At 43.1% G+C, this 19,129-nt stretch overlaps 3 protein-coding genes and 1 long non-coding RNA gene across 4 annotated transcripts; 2 read left to right on the forward strand and 2 right to left on the reverse strand.

Annotated features, from left to right (window-relative positions):
* The first annotated feature begins 1,485 nt into the window (after positions 1-1,485).
* On the forward strand, positions 1,486-3,977 carry LOC133911865 (probable E3 ubiquitin-protein ligase RHY1A). The gene is made up of 2 exons (XM_062354307.1): positions 1,486-1,799; positions 3,283-3,977. Exons 1-2 carry the CDS (start codon positions 1,566-1,568, stop codon positions 3,853-3,855), a joined length of 807 nt encoding a protein of 268 aa, XP_062210291.1. The 5' UTR covers positions 1,486-1,565; the 3' UTR covers positions 3,856-3,977.
* Positions 3,978-4,860: 883 nt separating this feature from the next.
* Positions 4,861-8,366, reverse strand: LOC133911866 (uncharacterized). The gene is made up of 5 exons (XM_062354308.1): positions 7,766-8,366; positions 7,507-7,642; positions 6,294-6,947; positions 5,981-6,164; positions 4,861-5,523 (listed from the first exon to the last, which is right to left on the reverse strand). The coding sequence occupies exons 1-5, from the start codon at positions 7,840-7,842 to the stop codon at positions 5,495-5,497; spliced, it is 1,080 nt and encodes a 359-aa protein (XP_062210292.1). The 5' UTR covers positions 7,843-8,366; the 3' UTR covers positions 4,861-5,494.
* Positions 8,367-10,221: 1,855 nt separating this feature from the next.
* On the forward strand, positions 10,222-12,183 carry LOC133910940 (uncharacterized). The gene is made up of 3 exons (XR_009908566.1): positions 10,222-10,591; positions 11,133-11,274; positions 11,868-12,183. It is a non-coding gene; the product is annotated as an uncharacterized LOC133910940 (long non-coding RNA).
* Positions 12,184-13,461: 1,278 nt separating this feature from the next.
* On the reverse strand, positions 13,462-15,755 carry LOC133911867 (large ribosomal subunit protein mL43). The gene is made up of 3 exons (XM_062354309.1): positions 15,510-15,755; positions 14,771-14,877; positions 13,462-13,848 (listed from the first exon to the last, which is right to left on the reverse strand). Exons 1-3 carry the CDS (start codon positions 15,587-15,589, stop codon positions 13,676-13,678), a joined length of 360 nt encoding a protein of 119 aa, XP_062210293.1. The 5' UTR covers positions 15,590-15,755; the 3' UTR covers positions 13,462-13,675.
* Between the last annotated feature and the right edge of the window lie 3,374 nt (positions 15,756-19,129).

A 19,129-nucleotide genomic window follows, 5' to 3' on the forward strand; every position in this document is an offset into this window, starting at 1 on the left:
AGTACTAGTTTCTATTTAGAATTGTTAGCACATTCAACTGTGGCTAAATAGCTTTTTGTTAAAGTACCTTTCACTTGCTGAGATTTTCGAATCTCACCCGTGCTTTCTTTACAGGTATGTTTAGATGTTGACGTGCATTTTGGGGATGGATCTTGGTAGCTGCACACACTACCTCATCACCTTGTTGGTAGCTCAACCGGTGTTATAAATGGTGTTTTTGGTGGTCTGTCGTTTGCTTGGTTCATGTTGTGGTGAGACGCTGGTAGCGTCGTGAAGGTTATATATATGCTGGTTATATCTGTTTCTGCCTGTCTGTGATATTTCTTTTGGTCAGTTATACCTCTTTATAGAGGAAATGCTGCCAAAATGTCCTATTTTTCATATAAATAGGCTTAGTTGTAAAGTAGGGTGTTACAAAAACGCATCCCCTACCTGGTGCGCCAACTATCGAAGGTTAGTCCCTGATAATATATTCGGGTTATGTCGGACGATGGGTGCGTGATCATTTCTAGTAGCTATTGGTGAGTATGTATGTGTCGAAGGAACTCAAGAATACTAAGGTTATCCAGGTTCAGGTCTTCCTTAGAATAATAGCTCTACGTCTAGTATATTTTCTTATGAGTTAGATGATGAACTTGTCCACAATCCCCCTTTTACAAGCCCGATCCTTCCCCTTTATATAACAGGAGGCGAGGTGTATATACAAATAGATTGTGCTAAAATACGGTGGATGTTCTATACCTGACAAAGCCAGTTACTCTTAGATCATCATTACAGGGAGGCAGGCACGCCCAGCATGCCTTGTCCCATTCGCCAACTGTCGTCACGCCCGCTGCACGCTCATCACACCCGCCTGTCAAGCCATCACGCTCGCCTATCAGGTCATCTTGTAGCATTAAATACTACGAGATGAGTCACACTGTCTCTACGTCGGTCCACGATTTCACCCATCAAAAGGGTGCTTGAGGAAGAAAAACGCATGAGTGGATGTCATTAAATACGATTAGATTGGTTAGGTGAGTACCTGCCTCGTGACCAATAAAGGCTAGTCTCGGGGTTTCCATCTATGACCAGGGAATTAGTCGCGTGAGTCCCGCCTACTCGCGCGAGGGGACATAGTTCTGAAAATAATCTTCCAGTGCATACGCTCCTAATAAAAAACCTCTTATTCTTTACATCGACAATTATATAGCTGCATACATATACAGGTCATACAAATAATCACAAGTCGATAGTCTCAAGTGTGCATGCTTACGTGATAGGTGGTAACCTCATCTCTCTCATTAGTAGAGTTAGCATATTTCACCTTCGCTGTAAACCAAACAACAGGTGATAAATTTACCAAAATTTGGTAACTAAAATTGGCTCCAAACCAAACAACAAACATCAACCACACCAAATTTTGACAATCTGTCTTGGCTCCAAACCAAATGTTGTACTCCTGCCAGTGTTTTGGTAGTGCCCAAGCATCGGCGACACCAAAGTTTGGAAAGATTTATACGGGCTAGCATCCAAACACCCATCAACCAAATCCGTCTCGCGGCAGGCGCCCCGTCTGTGCGGCCATGACGAGTGCCTCCGAGCTCTTCACCGTGCGCCGCGCCGGCCGCGGGCCCCGCCTCTCGGACCCCGATCCCGACCCGGATCCACACGCCGACGCGCTCCGGGACACGCACGGCCTCGGCGGCCGGCGCCGCCGCCGCGGGTGCCGCCCGCGCCGCCAGCTCGACGCCGCGGGGGACGTGCGGCAGCACCTGCACACCGGGGCCCCGCCCCCGCGCCGCCGCGGGTCGTACACCGTGAGAATTTTTTCCACGTCGCCCCCTTCTCCCTCCCACTTGATTATCGTTGTAGCATCGCTTGTGTTATGGTTGGATCGGAGCATCCCCGGCGTTGGCTCGTAAAATTCGTGGGGAGGGATTAGGGTTCCGAGTTCGGCTTGCACGCAATTCGCTGTTGATTGGAAGTGCGGAGTTTTAATTTTCCTGATTAAATTGCTTGGGAAATGGAGAACAATAGGGATTGCACACTCGCACTTGTTACCGAGCTTAAACTTTACTCCTCCAAATTTCCAATTGGTGAGACACATGGAACAATAAGCCTATCTGAGATTCTAAGCCAAGCTTCATGATCCCACAGGTACCACCATGTTGCACAAGAGTTGAAATGAGCCTTGCTCATTGTTGCTCATTGTTTGGCGTATGTAGTAGAGGTTGTTTGCTTGTAGTTGTAGACTTGACCGCTTTGCGGGGTTGTAGCCCTACCCTTTTTTTTTTTTGGAAGGGATGGCAAGAGAATTGCCGAGCATATATTAGAATAAGGAACAAACAAACAAAAGGTTTAGTACATTATAGAGGCTCCTGGAGAGAGTAGCAACTCATGGAAGCCTTGAGGGAATACTGTCCCCCCATGTGAAACAGAAACTAGAAAGGTAGAAAGCGCAAAATAATAAACGCTTACAAACTTGAATACTAACAACTTGGATTACATTCAAGCGTGTCCATATGCCATTGTGTGCATATCAATATCCCCTTTTATCTTGTATGACACCTGCAGCATAGTTAAACATTCTCCTTGGAAAATTCTCCTATTTCGTTCTTTCCAAATGTTCCACCAGAAGTATATGGCAGCTCCATCAATTTTTTTCCCAAGGGGCTTCTCAATTTTCAGGCTTGCTTTTTTCCACCAAGTTCCGATGGTGTTGTATTCTTGGAGATCTGGCAGCCCTGTAGAGGTTGTAGCCTTACTGTCAGTGAAGGGTTTCTGGATGACACTGTCTCGTTGCTAGTTGTGCGTATAATTTGTGGGAAGCAGGCATCTGCAGTTTGCTCAAGCGACATACCTCATCAATCTGTTGCAAGGATTAATCTATGTAATAGGCATCTTTAGTTACGACATTTTCTTTCATCTCCATGGAAAATGTAAAGAACTAGTCCGCACCCTCACCTAGTCTTGGACTAGCTTAATATGTTATATTTTGGAACTTTTTCTGTGCCGGTTTTAGAATTCCAGGGTGCCCTGCACATTTCATCTACCACAGTAGTTTTTGCTTGTATATCCTTTGAATTGCACTTGAAATGCTTAATTGGTCAGCCATACCATTTGAGATATTGGTTGTGTGTAGTTGAAACTTCGAATCACGACAAAATTGATGCAACTCCTTTCCCTTTTGTTGTCTATACCAACTTCAGTTGAGAAATCATGCCATGGGCTACCATTTTCGTCTTCATTGTTTATGTCAGGCCATCAAATGAAAACATTTCTCTCTTTTGCTCTCGACAGGATCAGATCTTATCGTACATAGACAATAACAACGTTGGGGATTCTGCAGCTCGGAGGAACAGACTTGACAGGTTGATGTTCAGGAAAAATGAGCGGCTTCCGGGTGCTGTACTGCAAGCACAAGCACGTGTCCTTGAGAGACTTGGAGGCATTTCTCTTGGCTCATCAGTCTCCAGGCCATCCATCTTATTAGATGAATTTTCTGCCAGCGATGTGTTCAGAATCATTGACTTCAGAAACAGGGAAACCCCGCATGAGGCAAATGGGCCCAGCTCATTATCGTTCCACCTGAGCAGTGAATCAGATGAAGAAATCCCAACCATCAGTTTGACTAACTTCCACAGGTCACGTGGACTGAGCAAGGCGGCTTTCTTTCGGCTACAGATTGAGATTTTTGAGGCTAGCAAAGATGACAACAGGGAGGCATCTCCGGAATGCTCCATCTGCCTTGATGGATTTTACGATGGAGATGAGCTGATAAGGCTGCGCTGTGGGCACAGGTTCCACTCGACATGCTTGGAGCCATGGGTGCGGAAATGTGCAGACTGCCCCTATTGTCGAACAAATATCTGATCATGGTCCTGATGAAAAGATCTTGGTTCTGAATTGGATTATACCAGCACGAAGATGCATCGTTGTAAATCACTGTTAATCCGGTGCTCCTATGACATAACTCTATTAAGTTTCGTTTCTAGAACACTGAATCTCTTGTGTCACTCCTGAAGAGGCTTATGTACTGTGCATGAATGGAGGCTGGTAGCGTATAGCGTAGCAAGCACCTTTTCTGTGTTTCGTGTGAGATATTAAAGCAAACAATGTTCTACTCATGATAATGTTCTGATGTCTACATTTCTGTGTTATGGAATATAGGCGCAATAGAGTATGAGATTAGTTTGGAGATATGTTATCTTTTTAATTAGGAGATAAGTTTAGTAATTTAGGATTTGATTTGTTTAGAGATAGAATCAGTTAGGATAGATTAAGTTTAATAGTTACTTGGATAAGGATCGAGACTCTTTAGTCGGCTCTGCTAGTTCTCATTGGTCACGCCGCGCAATAAGCTGCCGACCCACCCACAGGGGTGGGCCGGGGATTTGGTTTTCCCAACCGGGCCCTTCCTTTTTCGAGACCCACGCATTGGCGGCTTGGCGCACGGCACTGGCCCAACCGCCCAACGATGATGATTTGCGAGTTGCTAACGTCGGCCGCCGAAACGTAGAGGTATTTTTAGTACCATACGGTCAAGATAAGCGGGCTTTTCCACCTCAAAATACAACCACATAACCATGTGGACGCGCCAAACGGCGCACCAACCGGTGACTCCGCGTGTGGCAAACACGGCAGCAAATCAAACCTACGTTCAGTTGGCCTCGGTTGGAGCGCAGGAATTTCCTGCCTTCCGTAAGGGGTGTAGCAGAATCATGGTCACGCCATGCCGCATTCGACATGGATGCTTGGCAACTTTTTTCTCCTTATTTAAAAGCATTTTTTATATGGTTAGGCCACAATTATCCAACATGGTTAATATTGAGTTTGATGAAACGTTAGAACCAAAAAGATAGGTTGATCCAAAATATCTTAGAACGTGCTGCAAAAATTCCCCTTCATTGTAATTTTGCAAGAGCAATATGCCATTCTGCACAATCGACAAAATATGGCAGTTGGACAATGCTTGACACTTGATTCTAATTTCAGTGTACAAACAAATAGGACTGCCAGGCTTCTAATTCAGGTGTAAATCTGATAAAGTAACTGCGACAGTTCAGCTGGCAAGTCTCACAACAAAAATTCATCACTCTTCCAAGTCAGGCAACAAACGCAAAAGCATCAGCGCATGATACAAGCGCATTTCAGTTTATAGCTGCATCGTCACCAGTACAGTGCACCACTAATCTATACCACACCATTACATAGGCATCAACTGGCTATCATGAGAATTGAGATCTTGAGGTGCATCATCATGCATGCAATGCATGGTGCGGTGCATATCTAATGATGAGCAGACTGAACTTGAGATGTAGCGAGATAAGTTGCTGTAATCTGACCATTCTACATGCATTTCACCTTTGAGGCTTGAGCACCAGAAACAGTATGCCGTGGTTGCCATATGTGCATGCCTCAGGCTGTTGACCAAAAGTTACATAACAGTCAACGATTGGTACCTTACAAGCTGCTGATCCGGTGAGGCTTGTAACCAGCCAATAAAAAATAGTCACCAAATTGTCCTCAATACGCACACAACTGCAAAGTACAAGAAATCATAAATACAACGGGAAAAAAACAAAGTCGCAATAGTGAAGGATAACTGACAAAACAAAAAATTGGTCAGGTCAAAATATAAGATGTAAATCTGGTAACAAGTCCAATAAAATTGTTAGTGATACGAAAAAGTAACATAGGCATGTAAAAAAGACAAACTAAAAAGCTAGAAGTTACATCTCAGTATAGGACAATTGCACTAACTGAAAAACACTATGGCAGCATTTTTATCAAATTTATTCACCTGTGACTCCGATTAAGTGTTAAAAATATATACAAAGTAAACAAATTTGTAGCACCTTGAAGATGTCAATTAGTAAACTTTACTCAGACATCAACACATTTTTAGATAAGCACCTTGATAATGCTAGCCTTTATTTCTGATTACTTGACCAAGAAACAGAATCAAAGGAAAAATAGATATGGTGAACGGACTTACATATTACAAGAGCAGCAAGTGCTAAAACAATCATTTGAACAGGATGCCCATATCGAATTTGATACTGAGATCTCTGAAGTTGTCTGTGAAGGGCTCCAAGCCAACCATAAAGTTTCTTATTGTATGTACCCTCATTGCAGGTACTTAAGCAACTCTTGTTCCTTTCAAAGCATCCATCTAAGCCCTATAATGAGGAACAGCAATACAAGGTTAGAGCACTAAGATATAGCAATACAAGGTTAGAGCACTAAGATATAGCCAAAGAAAGGAACTATAGAACAAAGGATATATGCACCACTCAAGTACTATTTACCTGACTCAACTGAGAACTTCTTAGAGGGATGGCCTCTTCGGCATCTTGTTGGTCAACACCTGCCCACCTCACAGCTCCACTTTTGCACTTCATTCTAGGCTTAGATTGCAAGGCACTCGTCAATGCACAAGTTTTCAGTATCTTCAGCAGAGGTACTTTGTGTGGGCCATCAGATGATTGATCCACAGCTCCCTCACATTCATTAGGAATCGACATACTCCATGATCCAATATCAGCACTGGCACTAGCTGCCCTTCTATGCCCACGATGCAAATCTTCCTTCACTCTCCCTGGACACAGATCTGTGGAGCCAGATGAATCCTTGGAGCTGTCAGCTGAAATATCTTTTTTCACCCTTGTTGCATTGCCTCCAACTTCGATATCACCCACAGAAGGAATTGTGACCACATTGTCTCTCTGTTGAAGAGGAACGGCAGATAAGAAAGCCGCAAGGTCATCCCGTTCATCCTCACCCAAATGAACCCAACTTAGCGGGCCCTTCCCCTCTGCAGCATTGGATTCTTTCAAGTTGTTCTCAACCTCTAATATGCGATAGCCAATTGCTGCAACGAAGTCATCATGCCTAGCTCTTGTATCCTTCCCGGCCGAGATAACCTTATCGTTTGATCTAATTGCACGCTCCAATTCATCAAGCTAAAAGCAGAACAGATCAAAGAAAGAATGAGCTTTTGAACTGCAGATACTTTTAGCAACAATCTTCAAATTTTTGGTGTATAATTGCAAACACTACATTGTAAAGGTTTGGTTCCTGACATAAAATGGACTGATATGTTATCCAACCTTGGGCTCATATCACCTCAAATCATACCAACATCTATATAAATCGGTTTTTTAAACAATATTTGTTAATATGATAACTCATAAGCGGAAGAAATGAATCAAACTTTGTGCTAAGTTCAATGGTCAGTTTCAAACTTTGTGCTAAGCTTAATTGTAAGTAAGGACTCGTCAACAGCCAAAAAAATTGTGTCACACAGAATAGTCGTCCTGGATAAAACAAAGGGCAGATTCATCAACATCATTTCGCTAAACTATTCGCAAACCTTTCTAACTTTTAAGAGAAATCTCACATCTGACTATTTAGGATACACGGGGCACGCTACAGAACATTCACAATTTCAGCAGAGAGCTACCGGAACCGGACCCTGGAACAGCACAACAACGAAATGAACGCAGAGAGCAACCAAATCACCTGCCACTTGGCGGTGCCGAGCGCCGTGTGAAGCTCGCGCCGAAGCTCGCCGGCAGCAAGCTCTCCGCCAACGGCCGCTGCCCCCGGATCGCCTCTGCTCCTCTCCTGCACCCATATCCTATACACCGATTCCATCCTACATGAACGCAAAAGAAGAAGAAGAAGAAACGGCCAAAAATCAGCACCAGATCCGAACGAACCCAAGAAATCATGGGACGAGGCCCACCAAGAACGAGCGAAATGGGAAACGGTAACGCACCGATCGGCTGACTCCTGGACCTCCTCGGCGGCGGGGAAGAAGGGGTCCTTCTCCCATCGGTCGAACGACGTCGCCATCGCGCGCTCGCCCCCCTTACCGGATCGAAATCGAAAACCTGGAGAGGGAGAGATTGGATTCCGGAACAGCACCCGGTGGGGAACGGCGAGCCTCCTTTCCTCGTCTCCGTTTGCCGCTTTTGCTCGCCGCTATTTTGTGGTGGCTGCCTATTATCGCGCCGCGCTCGGAAACGTCGTGCCGTGCCGCGCTGCGGACGTGGCGGCTGACAGGCGACAACGGGATGCCACTGCTACCATCAAAACTGTCCTCGCCAATCATAGCATGCTGTTACCACCATCGAAGATGCTTGGCTCGTTTGTTTATTCACTTCTTGGCAGCCTAACACGCTGGCGGGCGTTGCTAAGGGAGCGACGCCGGGTGGAAGGCTGCTGTCGCGTAGAGGGCGAGGCCGTGGTAGTTGCCTGGGTGGCTCGTCGGCGTCGTCTTCTCCACGCGTTGACGACTTCAGCGATGGCGGCCTGGCTCGGGCTGCCTGCCCATCGCGTGGTGCTTACCGCGTCAGCTGCCACCCCAAATGTTGACTACTCCTGTGATCCTATTTTAGTAGCCAGAGTACTCTTTGCTTTATACAGCAGCGGCGATCCGTGGGTACCTTTCAAGTTCAACATTTAGGGGTCGTTTGGGAGGTCCGAACCCTACGAGGATCCTGGCCTTTTTCCCAGAGGTGAAAACCCACGGGGCATTCTTCCCTATGCCAGATGAACAGAGCCTTTGGTTGGTCCATTTCACGGGATTTCGCAATCCAATTCGTGTGGTTTTCACGGGAGATATATCCACGTCAGTTCAGGTCGCGCTAGCTTCCCCGTTTGAGTCACGACGCTACTGCGATACTCGTGAACCGCCTCCTTCGCCACCGTGTATCCGTCGGAAGGAAATTCTATAGGATCAGGTCATTCAAAAGACCTTCTTTTTTTAACACGATACGTGTTTTCATCTTTCTGTGTCAACCGTTGTCGGTGTATCAGGAACCGGGGGTCTCCGAATCCCGAGGTCAGGCCAGTCATTCGCCACATGGCGCCATCCCGCGGGGTCTCTCCTGTAGGATGAGAAAAGATCAAGTCACGGGAGAAGGCGCTCGGGGCCACAGTCGGTGGCCCCCGAGTACCCCAGTTCCCCGATGATCCACGAAATCCAAATGCTGGGAAAAAAGTGCTCGGGGAGGTGTACGGTCACCCCCGAGCACCCTAGTCCCCCGACGACCAGGAGAGCTAAGTTTCGGGAGAGAGTGCTCGGGGCTGCGTGCGGCAGCCCCCGAGCACTCGGTTCCCCGAGGATCCGTACAAGAGTGCTCGGGAGAGAGTTCTCAGGGCTGCGTGCGGCAGCCCTCGAGCACTCGGTTCCCTGAGGATCCGTACAAGAGTGCTCGGGAGAGAGTGCTCGGGGAGGTGAACAGTACCCCCGAGCACTCGGTACCCTGACGACCTAGAAAGGCCCCCGAGGGGCCCACCGGTGAGGTGTCAACCAATCAAAGGTCCGAGGTCGCATTTAATGAACGTGCGTGGCCTGTCACTTCCAACTGCTTCCGCCGCGCTCAGCGTCAGTTCTTGCCATGTTTTGGCAGAGAGGCGTGGGATTATTAATTGCACGGGTCCCATCCCGTGCCATCCGGCCTGTCTCGGGATAACGTCGTAAGGACCAAGGCGTTCCGTCTGCCGCGCTGCTGTGGCAGGGGAACAAGACAGGACAGGTACGTCGGGTTGCTCTGCGGCTGCCCGGTGGGCCCTCTCCACGGCGCCCGTTGCCAGGGCATTTATGGCGACGGATGACCGGGCGCGTGCCGTATTTTTCCACCCCCGGTCACTTCGCCCAGAGGAAATGATGACGCCCTTTCCATTTATGGTGTCTCGGAACTCGTGCCCCCTCCTTCCGTTCGGGGCATGTCGCGGCCGGCGGGTACTTAAAGCAGTCGACGGCACAAAAGGAAAGACCAAGTGAAAAGAGACACAAGAAAGAGCATAGCTGAAGAAGACGGTTAGAGGTAACAGATAGATAAGAACACAGCGCAAGAGAAAACTATGAGGAAGGTTGAGCCCAGTCCCAGCCGAAGAACAAGGAGCCCCAAGCTCTTAGATAGACCAACATTTTTGTAACCAGCAACATCCTTGAAGGACTTCCTCAGGACAGTTATAGTATCCATACAGGAGTAGGGTATTACACCGTCGCACAGCCCGAACATGTCTAAATTCCGGTGCATTTACTTCTTCTTGCACTAGGTCAACACCCCCACCACTGGCCGTTGCATTCATTCTCATTTATTTCTCCGACGAACATATTCTGGATCATCCCCCGGCCGAATCTCTAAAAAGGGGTCTCTCGGGATCCCTGCGACTGGAGTTAATCCTCCGACAACCGTTATAGCAGTCGTCGCCGCGCCTCGACCTCTGCCCGCGCCTCCTCTCACGCACTGCCTCCGCACTGCTCGTTGACGACGATGTGAGTCCTCTCCTCACCGGATTTCTTTTCAAACCTCACCGTCAACAGAGACAAGGAGATGAGCCCTAACTTGTTTTCCATGAATTTCTTCTCAGATCTCATCGTCAATAGAGACAAGGAGACGAGGAGGACGATTCGGGGAAGGGAAGACATAGCTACATCGATGGTGGAGGTCATAGGTCATGTCGGAAGAGGTGTTGTGGCCGAATCCAAGGTATCTTCAATCACTGGTGGCCACAGCTAGGGGGCGATCGATGTCGGGAGAGGTGCATTTCGACGCTGGGCTTAGAGTTCCTTTGTTCTCTCTCACTGAAGGTATGAAAGAAAACTTCTCTTTTGCCTCAGATGGTGTGGCGACGCAGGTGGATTGGTATTTGTTCTTGATAGATATGATAGTTACTTGTGTTGATTTCGTGCAATTTTTGGTAGATCTAGTTAGCAGTTATTTTCACAAGATTGATTGATTGGGAGTCTCCTTTTTAGAAGGTTAACCAAATATCTTATTTTCCCCTTCTATGAGGCTTCAACTTGGTTCATTTGTTTATCTTGTATTTCTTTTGTTAGTAGTTTTTTACAGAATCATTTTTTAGTAGAACTCTTTGTTGATTTTACATGCTGATAAAGTTCCATATTTTTATATTTCTATACTGTGATCATCGGTTCTAAAAATTTTATTGTGCCAAGCTCTAATCCTCACTTCAGCAATTTCAAAAGTGACATGAGAATTGGATATATTCTCTTTTGTTTAGATAGGTTCAGAAAACTCAAAAGCTTTTCTGTTTGGGATAGGTAGGAGACCAGTGTTGCCTTCTCTGTACTATGTATCTCTCATTTGTTTTAGTTTTTTTTCCTTTAGTTCTTTTTTCTTGTCAGATTGAAGATCATTATGGGGAGCTCTTGTAGTACCGTTGATAAAAGGAGAGGTCTTTGTACTTTGTGAATCATCTTCTTTGTGCTTGTAGTGCATCAGATCACCCTGTGTGAATCATCACAGATAGGTATGCCAACTTTTCATCTGAATACTTGATGCAGAAGGTTCAGTCTCAAACTGTAAATATCTCATTGTTGTGTCATGCAATATGTGATTGTTCAGTCCTAGAGAACTACTGTAATTTGTGACAAAATACTCTTGTATTGTGTAGCATTCAACTTTCTTATACTTTAATCTTTGAATTTCTAAAGAAAAAGATTTTGTATTTGTGTAGATAGGTTCAGAAAACTTAGAAATGTATAGTAGCAGGTCAGTTGGTTCATGTAGAATGTGGTTGTGCTTGTGCCTATCACTCTATTGTAACAGCTGAATAAGGATAGTCTTATTGGTACCCTTCAGGTTTACATCTGGTACATTTGTAGTTGGGCTGGTGTTAGCTCGGTGTTTTCCCCCAAGCATGCTATTGTAGACTCCTTCCCATTAATATTGACTTAAGATTTGCAAGTGGTTGTATGGATAGCCATGGTTATTCTAAGTACCTATACAGATTCAGAAAGTTAAACATGAAGTGTTGAAGTGTTCAATTTCTCTTGTATTCATTATTCATGCAGAGTCTTTATTTTAAGTATATTTGTTTTACTTGTTCTCTTGCGATTTCAGATGCCAAGGACCTTAGATACCCAGATGTTGATGATTATGAGCACTACCAATAGTATATGAAGTTTGCGGATATAATGCTTGTGTCATATTGTTTCGATTCTAAACACGTGTCAATGTATGTGTGGAGAGAGCCATTCGTGATGTGCTGATGTATGAATACCATAGATTAACTTGGCAATGTTAGTTGGTACCTGAATTCAACTTTCGCGTGAATTCATTTGTGATGTGCTGATATTTGTGGTCGTATGGATGATAAAACTGTAATTTTAGCTATGTCTTTTCTCAAACTGAAAGAAGTACTTCTGAACAGTGCATACTTGAGCAGTTGAGATAATGTGCTTCTGCATGATGATTGATGATGCACAACCCCTTCCATGAGATTATGTTTGCTTTGCCCCTGTACTAAATCTGTTATTGAGTCATTCATGTGCTTCGTGAAATATCAACCTAAATATTGGACTTAGGTTCAGCCTTGGAACTTGCACATGGACCTAAATGTACCATGCTGTTGCTGCCGTGCTGTCTGGTTGCTCAGCTGCATGCTTGCAACATGAAGCGGCTTGCCTTACAGTAGGGTATGTTGGGTCTAGCATGGATGCTAATAATGGAAGTGTTGCGAGCAGTCGAGCACCCAGGTGATTTTTGAATTTTTATTGATCTTGCAATGAGTTTCCCATTTTATTGAATATTTCAGATTTTGTTTTCTCGATTTTTTCCTGATTTTTTAGAGCCATATTTATTTTTTGAGATTTTCAACCCCGGTTCCCAAACAGTGCCAGAGAATATAAACCTAGGCGAGAATCCCTCGACAGAGAAATAAAGTACCATTTAAGGGTGTGTTTGATATAGCTCTCTCTGATTTAAATTCTTTGCGAAGAGTGATTTTCTGGAAGAAGTGATTCTGTGGCTAAAAATGATTCTCTAGAATAAACTATATAGAGAAAGTGATTTTGTACGAGACGTGAATCAGCGGAAGCTGTTTTTTTCAACTCTCTAGCTTCTAGTTCATTTCAGAGAATCACTCATACGGATTACCCTAAAGGAACTAAAAGATAAAAACCGTTGTTTGACAAAACTTCCCCTAATTCTAGCCGAAAAGTTGCTCTGAGAGCTCTGTCAAACATGCACTAAATCCCCCCTGGGATCTCCTTCTCGGTTTCAAACAAAGCATTACATCTGATGACAGTTACAGACTTCAAGCTTTCTATTTCCGACAATTACTCCCTCCAATCATAAATAAGTACACTTTTAGATGGTGTGCAATTAACATTTTTGAACTTTAGCTACAAAATATTCATTATATATTGATTTTGGATATTTGAAAATGATATAGGTTGATTAGTCTTAAAACATAGTTTCATGATAATACAACTTTGATATATTCTATAAACATATTACACTAAAAAATAATAATCAAAGATATATTTTAAAAACCATATCGATGTCTAAAATAATATTTATTTATGACTTGAGAGAGTATATATTTTTTAAAATCATGATAGAAAATTTTGGTCATAGTATTGCAGATCTTCCTCTGTTAAACAAATCTCGTGTGCTGAAAACATCAAGATAATGGTCTAAGATGAAAAACATATGCCACCAACTGAAATCTGACAGGCTGACACTGATAAGAAACTCTCAAGTGTACATGTTATTATCAGATTATGCTTCAAACAAAAGGAGAAAAAAAGAGTCTGAGCCGATGAAATAGGGTAGCAAGCTGTGTACAGCAGCGCTAACAAATTTCTCGGCACGGATCTGACACAATTTCTGCAATCGCACCGTCGGCAACACTATAACAGCTTGTCTCACATCTTCATTTCTGTAGTCCATGTTCCCTGAACACTGGGGCGCTTCGTTACGTGTCTTGTTCTCAGCTTCACCACTTTCCTGCCCAGAGAATTCCTTAGCCTTGTCGCTTGCAATAGTATCTCCTCAGGCGGTAAATTTCTGACACAAACCACTCGCTCGTTATGATTTTCTACACAAGAACAGCTCTGGTTAGAACATTGAGAGAAACCAACCGTTTTGTCAGAGAAGAAAATAAGTGCATGCACCCATGGAAATGACAAAGATAATGCAAGAAAACAGAAGCTATAGGGGTGTTTGGTTTGAGGAATACCCTCATCCTAGTACCATCCAATCCTACAAAATTATATTCGGTGGTGGAAGACCATCAACTCCTATAAGATTTTCCTTGCGTATTGCAATGGAATGAAGCAAATCACCAACTCATTCCACAAGTGCAAAAAATTACTAGAATTAGAAGAATGTGGTCAATGCATAAAATTTGTTGAATGGCCCACTTCCATCCCACAAAATTTGCTTAATGACCCTAAACCATCCAATCCAAGATGGATTTATCAAACCAAACAGACCAACAATTCCCTAAGATGGCGCATCAGTCTCCTTGTGCCGTTATTACTTTTACTATTTTTTACTATTACTAGTACATTTATTATTATTGTTGTTGTTTTTTTTTTCTCATCATCTTTTTAGTTGGATTTATGGGTTTCATCTCTAGCCTACCCCAATTTGCTTGGGACAAAGGCTTTGTTGTTGTTGTTGTTGTTGTATATCTAAACCAAGATTTGTTAGTTCACCTTCAGGCATGTCACATTCCATCACAAGCACTTAAGCAGAGAGCATGGTGCAAGACAGACAACTGACTATGGTGTGCAATTTCCAACTTAATAGGGTAAGTATAAGCTACAGTGCTCTGACTCGAGAAGGCTCATACAATCAGGCGAGACTTGGGGAAAATTACTATTCCTATGGCATTTGCTCAGTATCAACTAAAATATCTAATCCCACTACCAGAAAGCGGCATCCTTTTCATCAATGCAGTTCCACAGAGGTTACTGATTATATTATGATGACAAAAGCTAAGAAGAAGAACTTACTGTAAATGCCCTTCAAGTTAGGATGCTGACCACGGACAAGCTCTGTTACCACCTCTAACTGTGGATTCTTTTCCTTAAAGGCTGGAAGATGTGTCTCCATGAAGGCCCTGAAATTCCAAAAAGCGCTAGTTGTCAAGGAGCTCAGACACTAATTTCCAGTAACGAGAGTATTTGATCAGCACCATGTTTAATCTGAAGCACCATAAAGCTGACTTAGAGTACTGTTACACGAGAAAAGAAGATATAATGCGAGAAATATTCTGTTCAAGGACCACAAATGCAGCTAATAATCCTAATGCAGCAACCGGCAGCTTAACTGCCCTAAATCGTGACCAAACGGAATAACAGACTGTTCTTAAACTCTTCCCATTTTGCAGTATGCTAGTTCCAAAACGAATCCCTCTTTCCAGAAATGAAAAGTCTATGCACAGGAGTTCCCTAGAGAAAGTCCACTCCACAGGGGCATACGAATCGCACTTCCTTTGGTTCACAATCGCGCAAAAATACATACGCGCCAACTCGTCCGCGCTAAACCAAATCCACGTCTCGTCGTACAAACATCCGATGCGCACAATCCACAGACTACTGGCACCAGCCTAAATCAACGATTAAGTGACAGCTTTTGGGTCTGTACCAATTCCGGCATCGAACAACAAGCATCAGCTTCCTGATCCAGGCCAATCCTCGCATCAAACCAACCAAACCGAACAACAAACCCTAGGGGAACACTATATCATACCTGATCCCCCTGCTGCTCCCTCCCCAATCGCAGAAGTTCACCACGAGCTTCTGCAGCTGCCAGACCCCCCTCAGCGCCATCCTGCCGCCGCTCCCGTGGTCCGCCCAGACCGAACCGAGACCGGAAGCCTCGCTAGCTACCTACCTAGGGTACGCGAGGACGAAAGGGCGGAGCGGAGCGGAGGCGACGCGAGGGAGTCCGGCGTCGTGGGGTTGGAGGGGGAGAGGAGACCGGACGCTTCGTTAGGGTTTAGCCCAAAGGAGCCGCCTACGGAGAGCGTGGCTGGGCCGAGTCGAGATCAGGACCGTCGACCCATTGGCCCAACGGTTTTTAGCCCAAGTGCTAGAAGCGAAGTTGCAAGCCCTCGCGAGGCGCGACGCTGTTCGCTCGACTATTCCGAAGCAGAATTCCAGAGGTTACAAAGAACTCATCTATTATATGAAAAATTATAAAATGACTAGGGTGCAGTTGGTCATCTTACTATTTTAAGGCTTCTTGCTTGACATTGAATTGAGCCCTATAAAAATTAGAATGATCTGAGTCTGAAAAAAGAAAATTTTCAGAGTTTATTCAGAAATTTCTAGGGAAATATGGTATTTTAAAAATACGGTCGGAAATTAGGCTAGATTTTTTTTCGTATTTATTGGTTTGGAATCGATCCATTTTTATATAAGTTCTAGAGAAATCAAAAACGATCGAGAAAAACCAGAAAATGATGTCGATCGGTTTGGAATTTTACCATTTCATTTTCATCCCTAATCGTAGCGATTTCAAGTACTACTCGGAGCTATGAACATATGTGCTAGGGTCTCATCGCATTTGATGCTTGGGTTCTCTTCAGAAGCTTGCAGGAGCTGTTGGCACGAAATCCCAAAAAAGATGGCGCATGATCTCGCCTAATGCGCTCAGTTTCCAAACGCCATCGCAATCTTTTGCCCAAAACGGAAGAAATGTTATTTCATCACCACACGAAATCTTCCCCGTGACAATTCAAGTTTCAAACATCTAGCTATATAGAGAGCCAAAATTTTCCCCAACCTTCTTGTAATCTTAAGAAGTTAGGACATCAGTTGACTTGGATTTCCTACCCGGAATCCAGAGGCTCATGGAGCTACCTGGAGAAGGCTTAAGATCCCAACTAGATGACCCAGAAACACCTAGATACCCGAGTAGATGTGCATTCTACCTAGAGATCCAAATTCTCACACGGAGAAATAGCCTGTTAAGATGTTTTTCTCAGCCGGGCTAAGTTTCTTGATCCGCTATAACCTTGTTTCACGTACTGACGGGGACTTGATAATGAGTAGTATATGAATATCCTATTCATATATGAATCCCTTAGGGTGTCATAGATTCTTGGAGCATACAATTGTATCCGAAAAAAGAGTCTCTGGACGTATAAAAACTACCTGCAAGTTCCAAAATATCCCTTAAACAAGGAAGTCTATTTGTAATTTTAAAGATGACAAGATCTTACTCGGCAAAGAGTTCAGAAATCATACAGTAACCCTTATATATATATATATATATATATATATATATATATATATATATAGGAAAACTAGTATGTACTCCTGGGTGTATGTACTCCCACCTCTCATATACCACTTTTACACGTGTGTTATACTTCTTTATCACTTTAAATATACTTTATTAGTAATTATAAGATACTACAATACAAATCCCACGAAAATTTTTATGAAATTCCATGATTTTTATCATAATTTGCGTATATACTTCTTTTATGTATAAAAAAGAGTATATAGCAAAAATGAAAGGCTAACATTGAATTTTTTTTTCATACAACTCATATTGGAGTATCTTAGAATTAGTATTAGAGTATACTAAAAATGATAAAAGAGTATAAAGTGTTTGTTTAGGTGGTATATTGCATGTGGGAGTACATACTCCTAGGAGTATATATATATGGAACTAGGGTAACTTGTGTAGAAAAGGTGGATAGAAATCTAACAAATAAGCATATCCAAGTCATTAGAAGACATATAAGCCATCGCACACTATTGAAGCATACGAAAGATCTATATCCATCAAGCATTTCAAGCATTTCACAGTTAGATCTATATTAACATATCCCCTAACTACACACAAGAGAACTATCTGACTAGGTTTTAAATATATCTAGACTAGTCACACATCTCTTTATAACAGTATCAAAGAGTACTAAAAATAAATATAACATAAAAATATAATTCTAAGAGATACTTGAACCTATATACAAATCTCTTTGCGTGTTCTTTGATTCTTCTATTCGAAGCATATCTTATCTCTCAGTGATCCATCAATAGTTAACACAGTGAGATCAAATAGTCGTACTCCTTTGAGTCATTTTATTAGTAGTTTTAATCTGTTACGGAAGCACCAATCTTTGTTTCATAGTCTAGGAGCCTTTTTCATTTTTTTTTCTCTTGTACCTATTTTCATCCTATCAATATATACCAGCAATTTGCTAGGTGTTTCAAAAAAGTAGCAGTTTGCCAGTAATCAGAAAAAAAATTGTACGTGCTAAGATCATCTTCAACAGTTATCTTAAATTTTCATCCTTAAAAATACTATTACAACATCTTCTATTACTATTGCAGCATCTTTTATTTTTTTCATCATCAGCAGCTACCATATTTCCTACCTTCTACTCCTTTTTCTCTCTCCGACTCCGCTGTCAGCCTCTATGAACAGAACTGCTACAGAACCGCTACGGTGTTTTCCTGCTCCGTATCCACTACCAGTCTTGTAAACAGTACGGCTACAGTGTTACAGATGCTACAGTACTCCACAGATTTACGCGCCTACCTCCTCTCCGTAGCATGGTAGCATTAGGTGCAGATAAATGATTTCCAATGCTACAGTATCATAAAAGTACTGTAACATTATATTCTGCAAATTTTGAGCTATTGTTGGAGTTAACCTAACTCCCTCATAAGCGCAATACTCACTGTAAATCTAGTCTTAAAACCTGTAACAATGACAACATCATAAAAAATACTCAAGCACAGCGTGAATTATTCGACTAATACTTCAAGAAACGATAATCCTAAGAAACCTCGAGCTATCACCAAGCGCCACGAAACAATACAATCATAGCCCCGTGACTGTAGTATCTTTTTCAAACATATGATCCTACAAACCAAAGTGTGCAATCCTGACCTAGCAATATCCAGATAACCAGGCCCAATAGCCACACCTCATAACACCATTGCAAAATACACCGATCAAGCCACATACGCCTACACACAGTTCGCTCCGATCTCCACCAAACCACAAATTCATGTCAATCTTAACGTATATTTGGCAGAGTTCTAGCTCCAAATTTTTTTGAAGTAGAGTATTTCTAATTTCAGAAATTTATGAAAATGGAGCAAAAATACTGAAAGAGTTTAAGTAAGCCATTTGATTTGCATTCTATATTGAAAATAGATATTTAAACTATTTTATATTAACATATAAACATTAGATGAAACTAGGAGTTGATTGCATCTGACTTATGATAGTAGCATCTATGTTCCATCTCCCAAAGTACCAATGGTGGCGGTGGAAATAAAAGGCACCACCACAGTTGCAAGCCGTCGCATCATCATGCTATGAAAAAAATGGAGGTACTAATG

This window comes from Phragmites australis, chromosome 3 (genome assembly GCF_958298935.1).
Source record: "Phragmites australis chromosome 3, lpPhrAust1.1, whole genome shotgun sequence".
NCBI classification, from domain to species: domain Eukaryota; kingdom Viridiplantae; phylum Streptophyta; class Magnoliopsida; order Poales; family Poaceae; genus Phragmites; species Phragmites australis.

What these genes read in the sequence shown, in the direction of transcription:
- LOC133911865 (XM_062354307.1), top strand. Translation starts at nt 1,566, where the DNA reads ATGACGAGTGCCTCCGAGCTCTTCACCGTGCGCCGCGCCGGCCGCGGG. An exon ending in GCCGCCGCGGGTCGTACACC is followed by an intron (nt 1,800 to 3,282) that starts GTGAGAATTTTT and finishes TGCTCTCGACAG; the next exon opens with GATCAGATCTTATCGTACAT.
- LOC133911866 (XM_062354308.1), bottom strand. Translation starts at nt 7,842, where the DNA reads ATGGCGACGTCGTTCGACCGATGGGAGAAGGACCCCTTCTTCCCCGCC. An exon ending in GTCCAGGAGTCAGCCGATCG is followed by an intron (nt 7,643 to 7,765) that starts GTGCGTTACCGT and finishes GCGTTCATGTAG; the next exon opens with GATGGAATCGGTGTATAGGA. An exon ending in ACTTGCTGCTCTTGTAATAT is followed by an intron (nt 5,524 to 5,980) that starts GTAAGTCCGTTC and finishes TGTACTTTGCAG; the next exon opens with TTGTGTGCGTATTGAGGACA.
- LOC133911867 (XM_062354309.1), bottom strand. Translation starts at nt 15,589, where the DNA reads ATGGCGCTGAGGGGGGTCTGGCAGCTGCAGAAGCTCGTGGTGAACTTC. An exon ending in GGGAGCAGCAGGGGGATCAG is followed by an intron (nt 14,878 to 15,509) that starts GTATGATATAGT and finishes TTGGAATTTCAG; the next exon opens with GGCCTTCATGGAGACACATC. An exon ending in TAACTTGAAGGGCATTTACA is followed by an intron (nt 13,849 to 14,770) that starts GTAAGTTCTTCT and finishes GTTCTTGTGTAG; the next exon opens with AAAATCATAACGAGCGAGTG.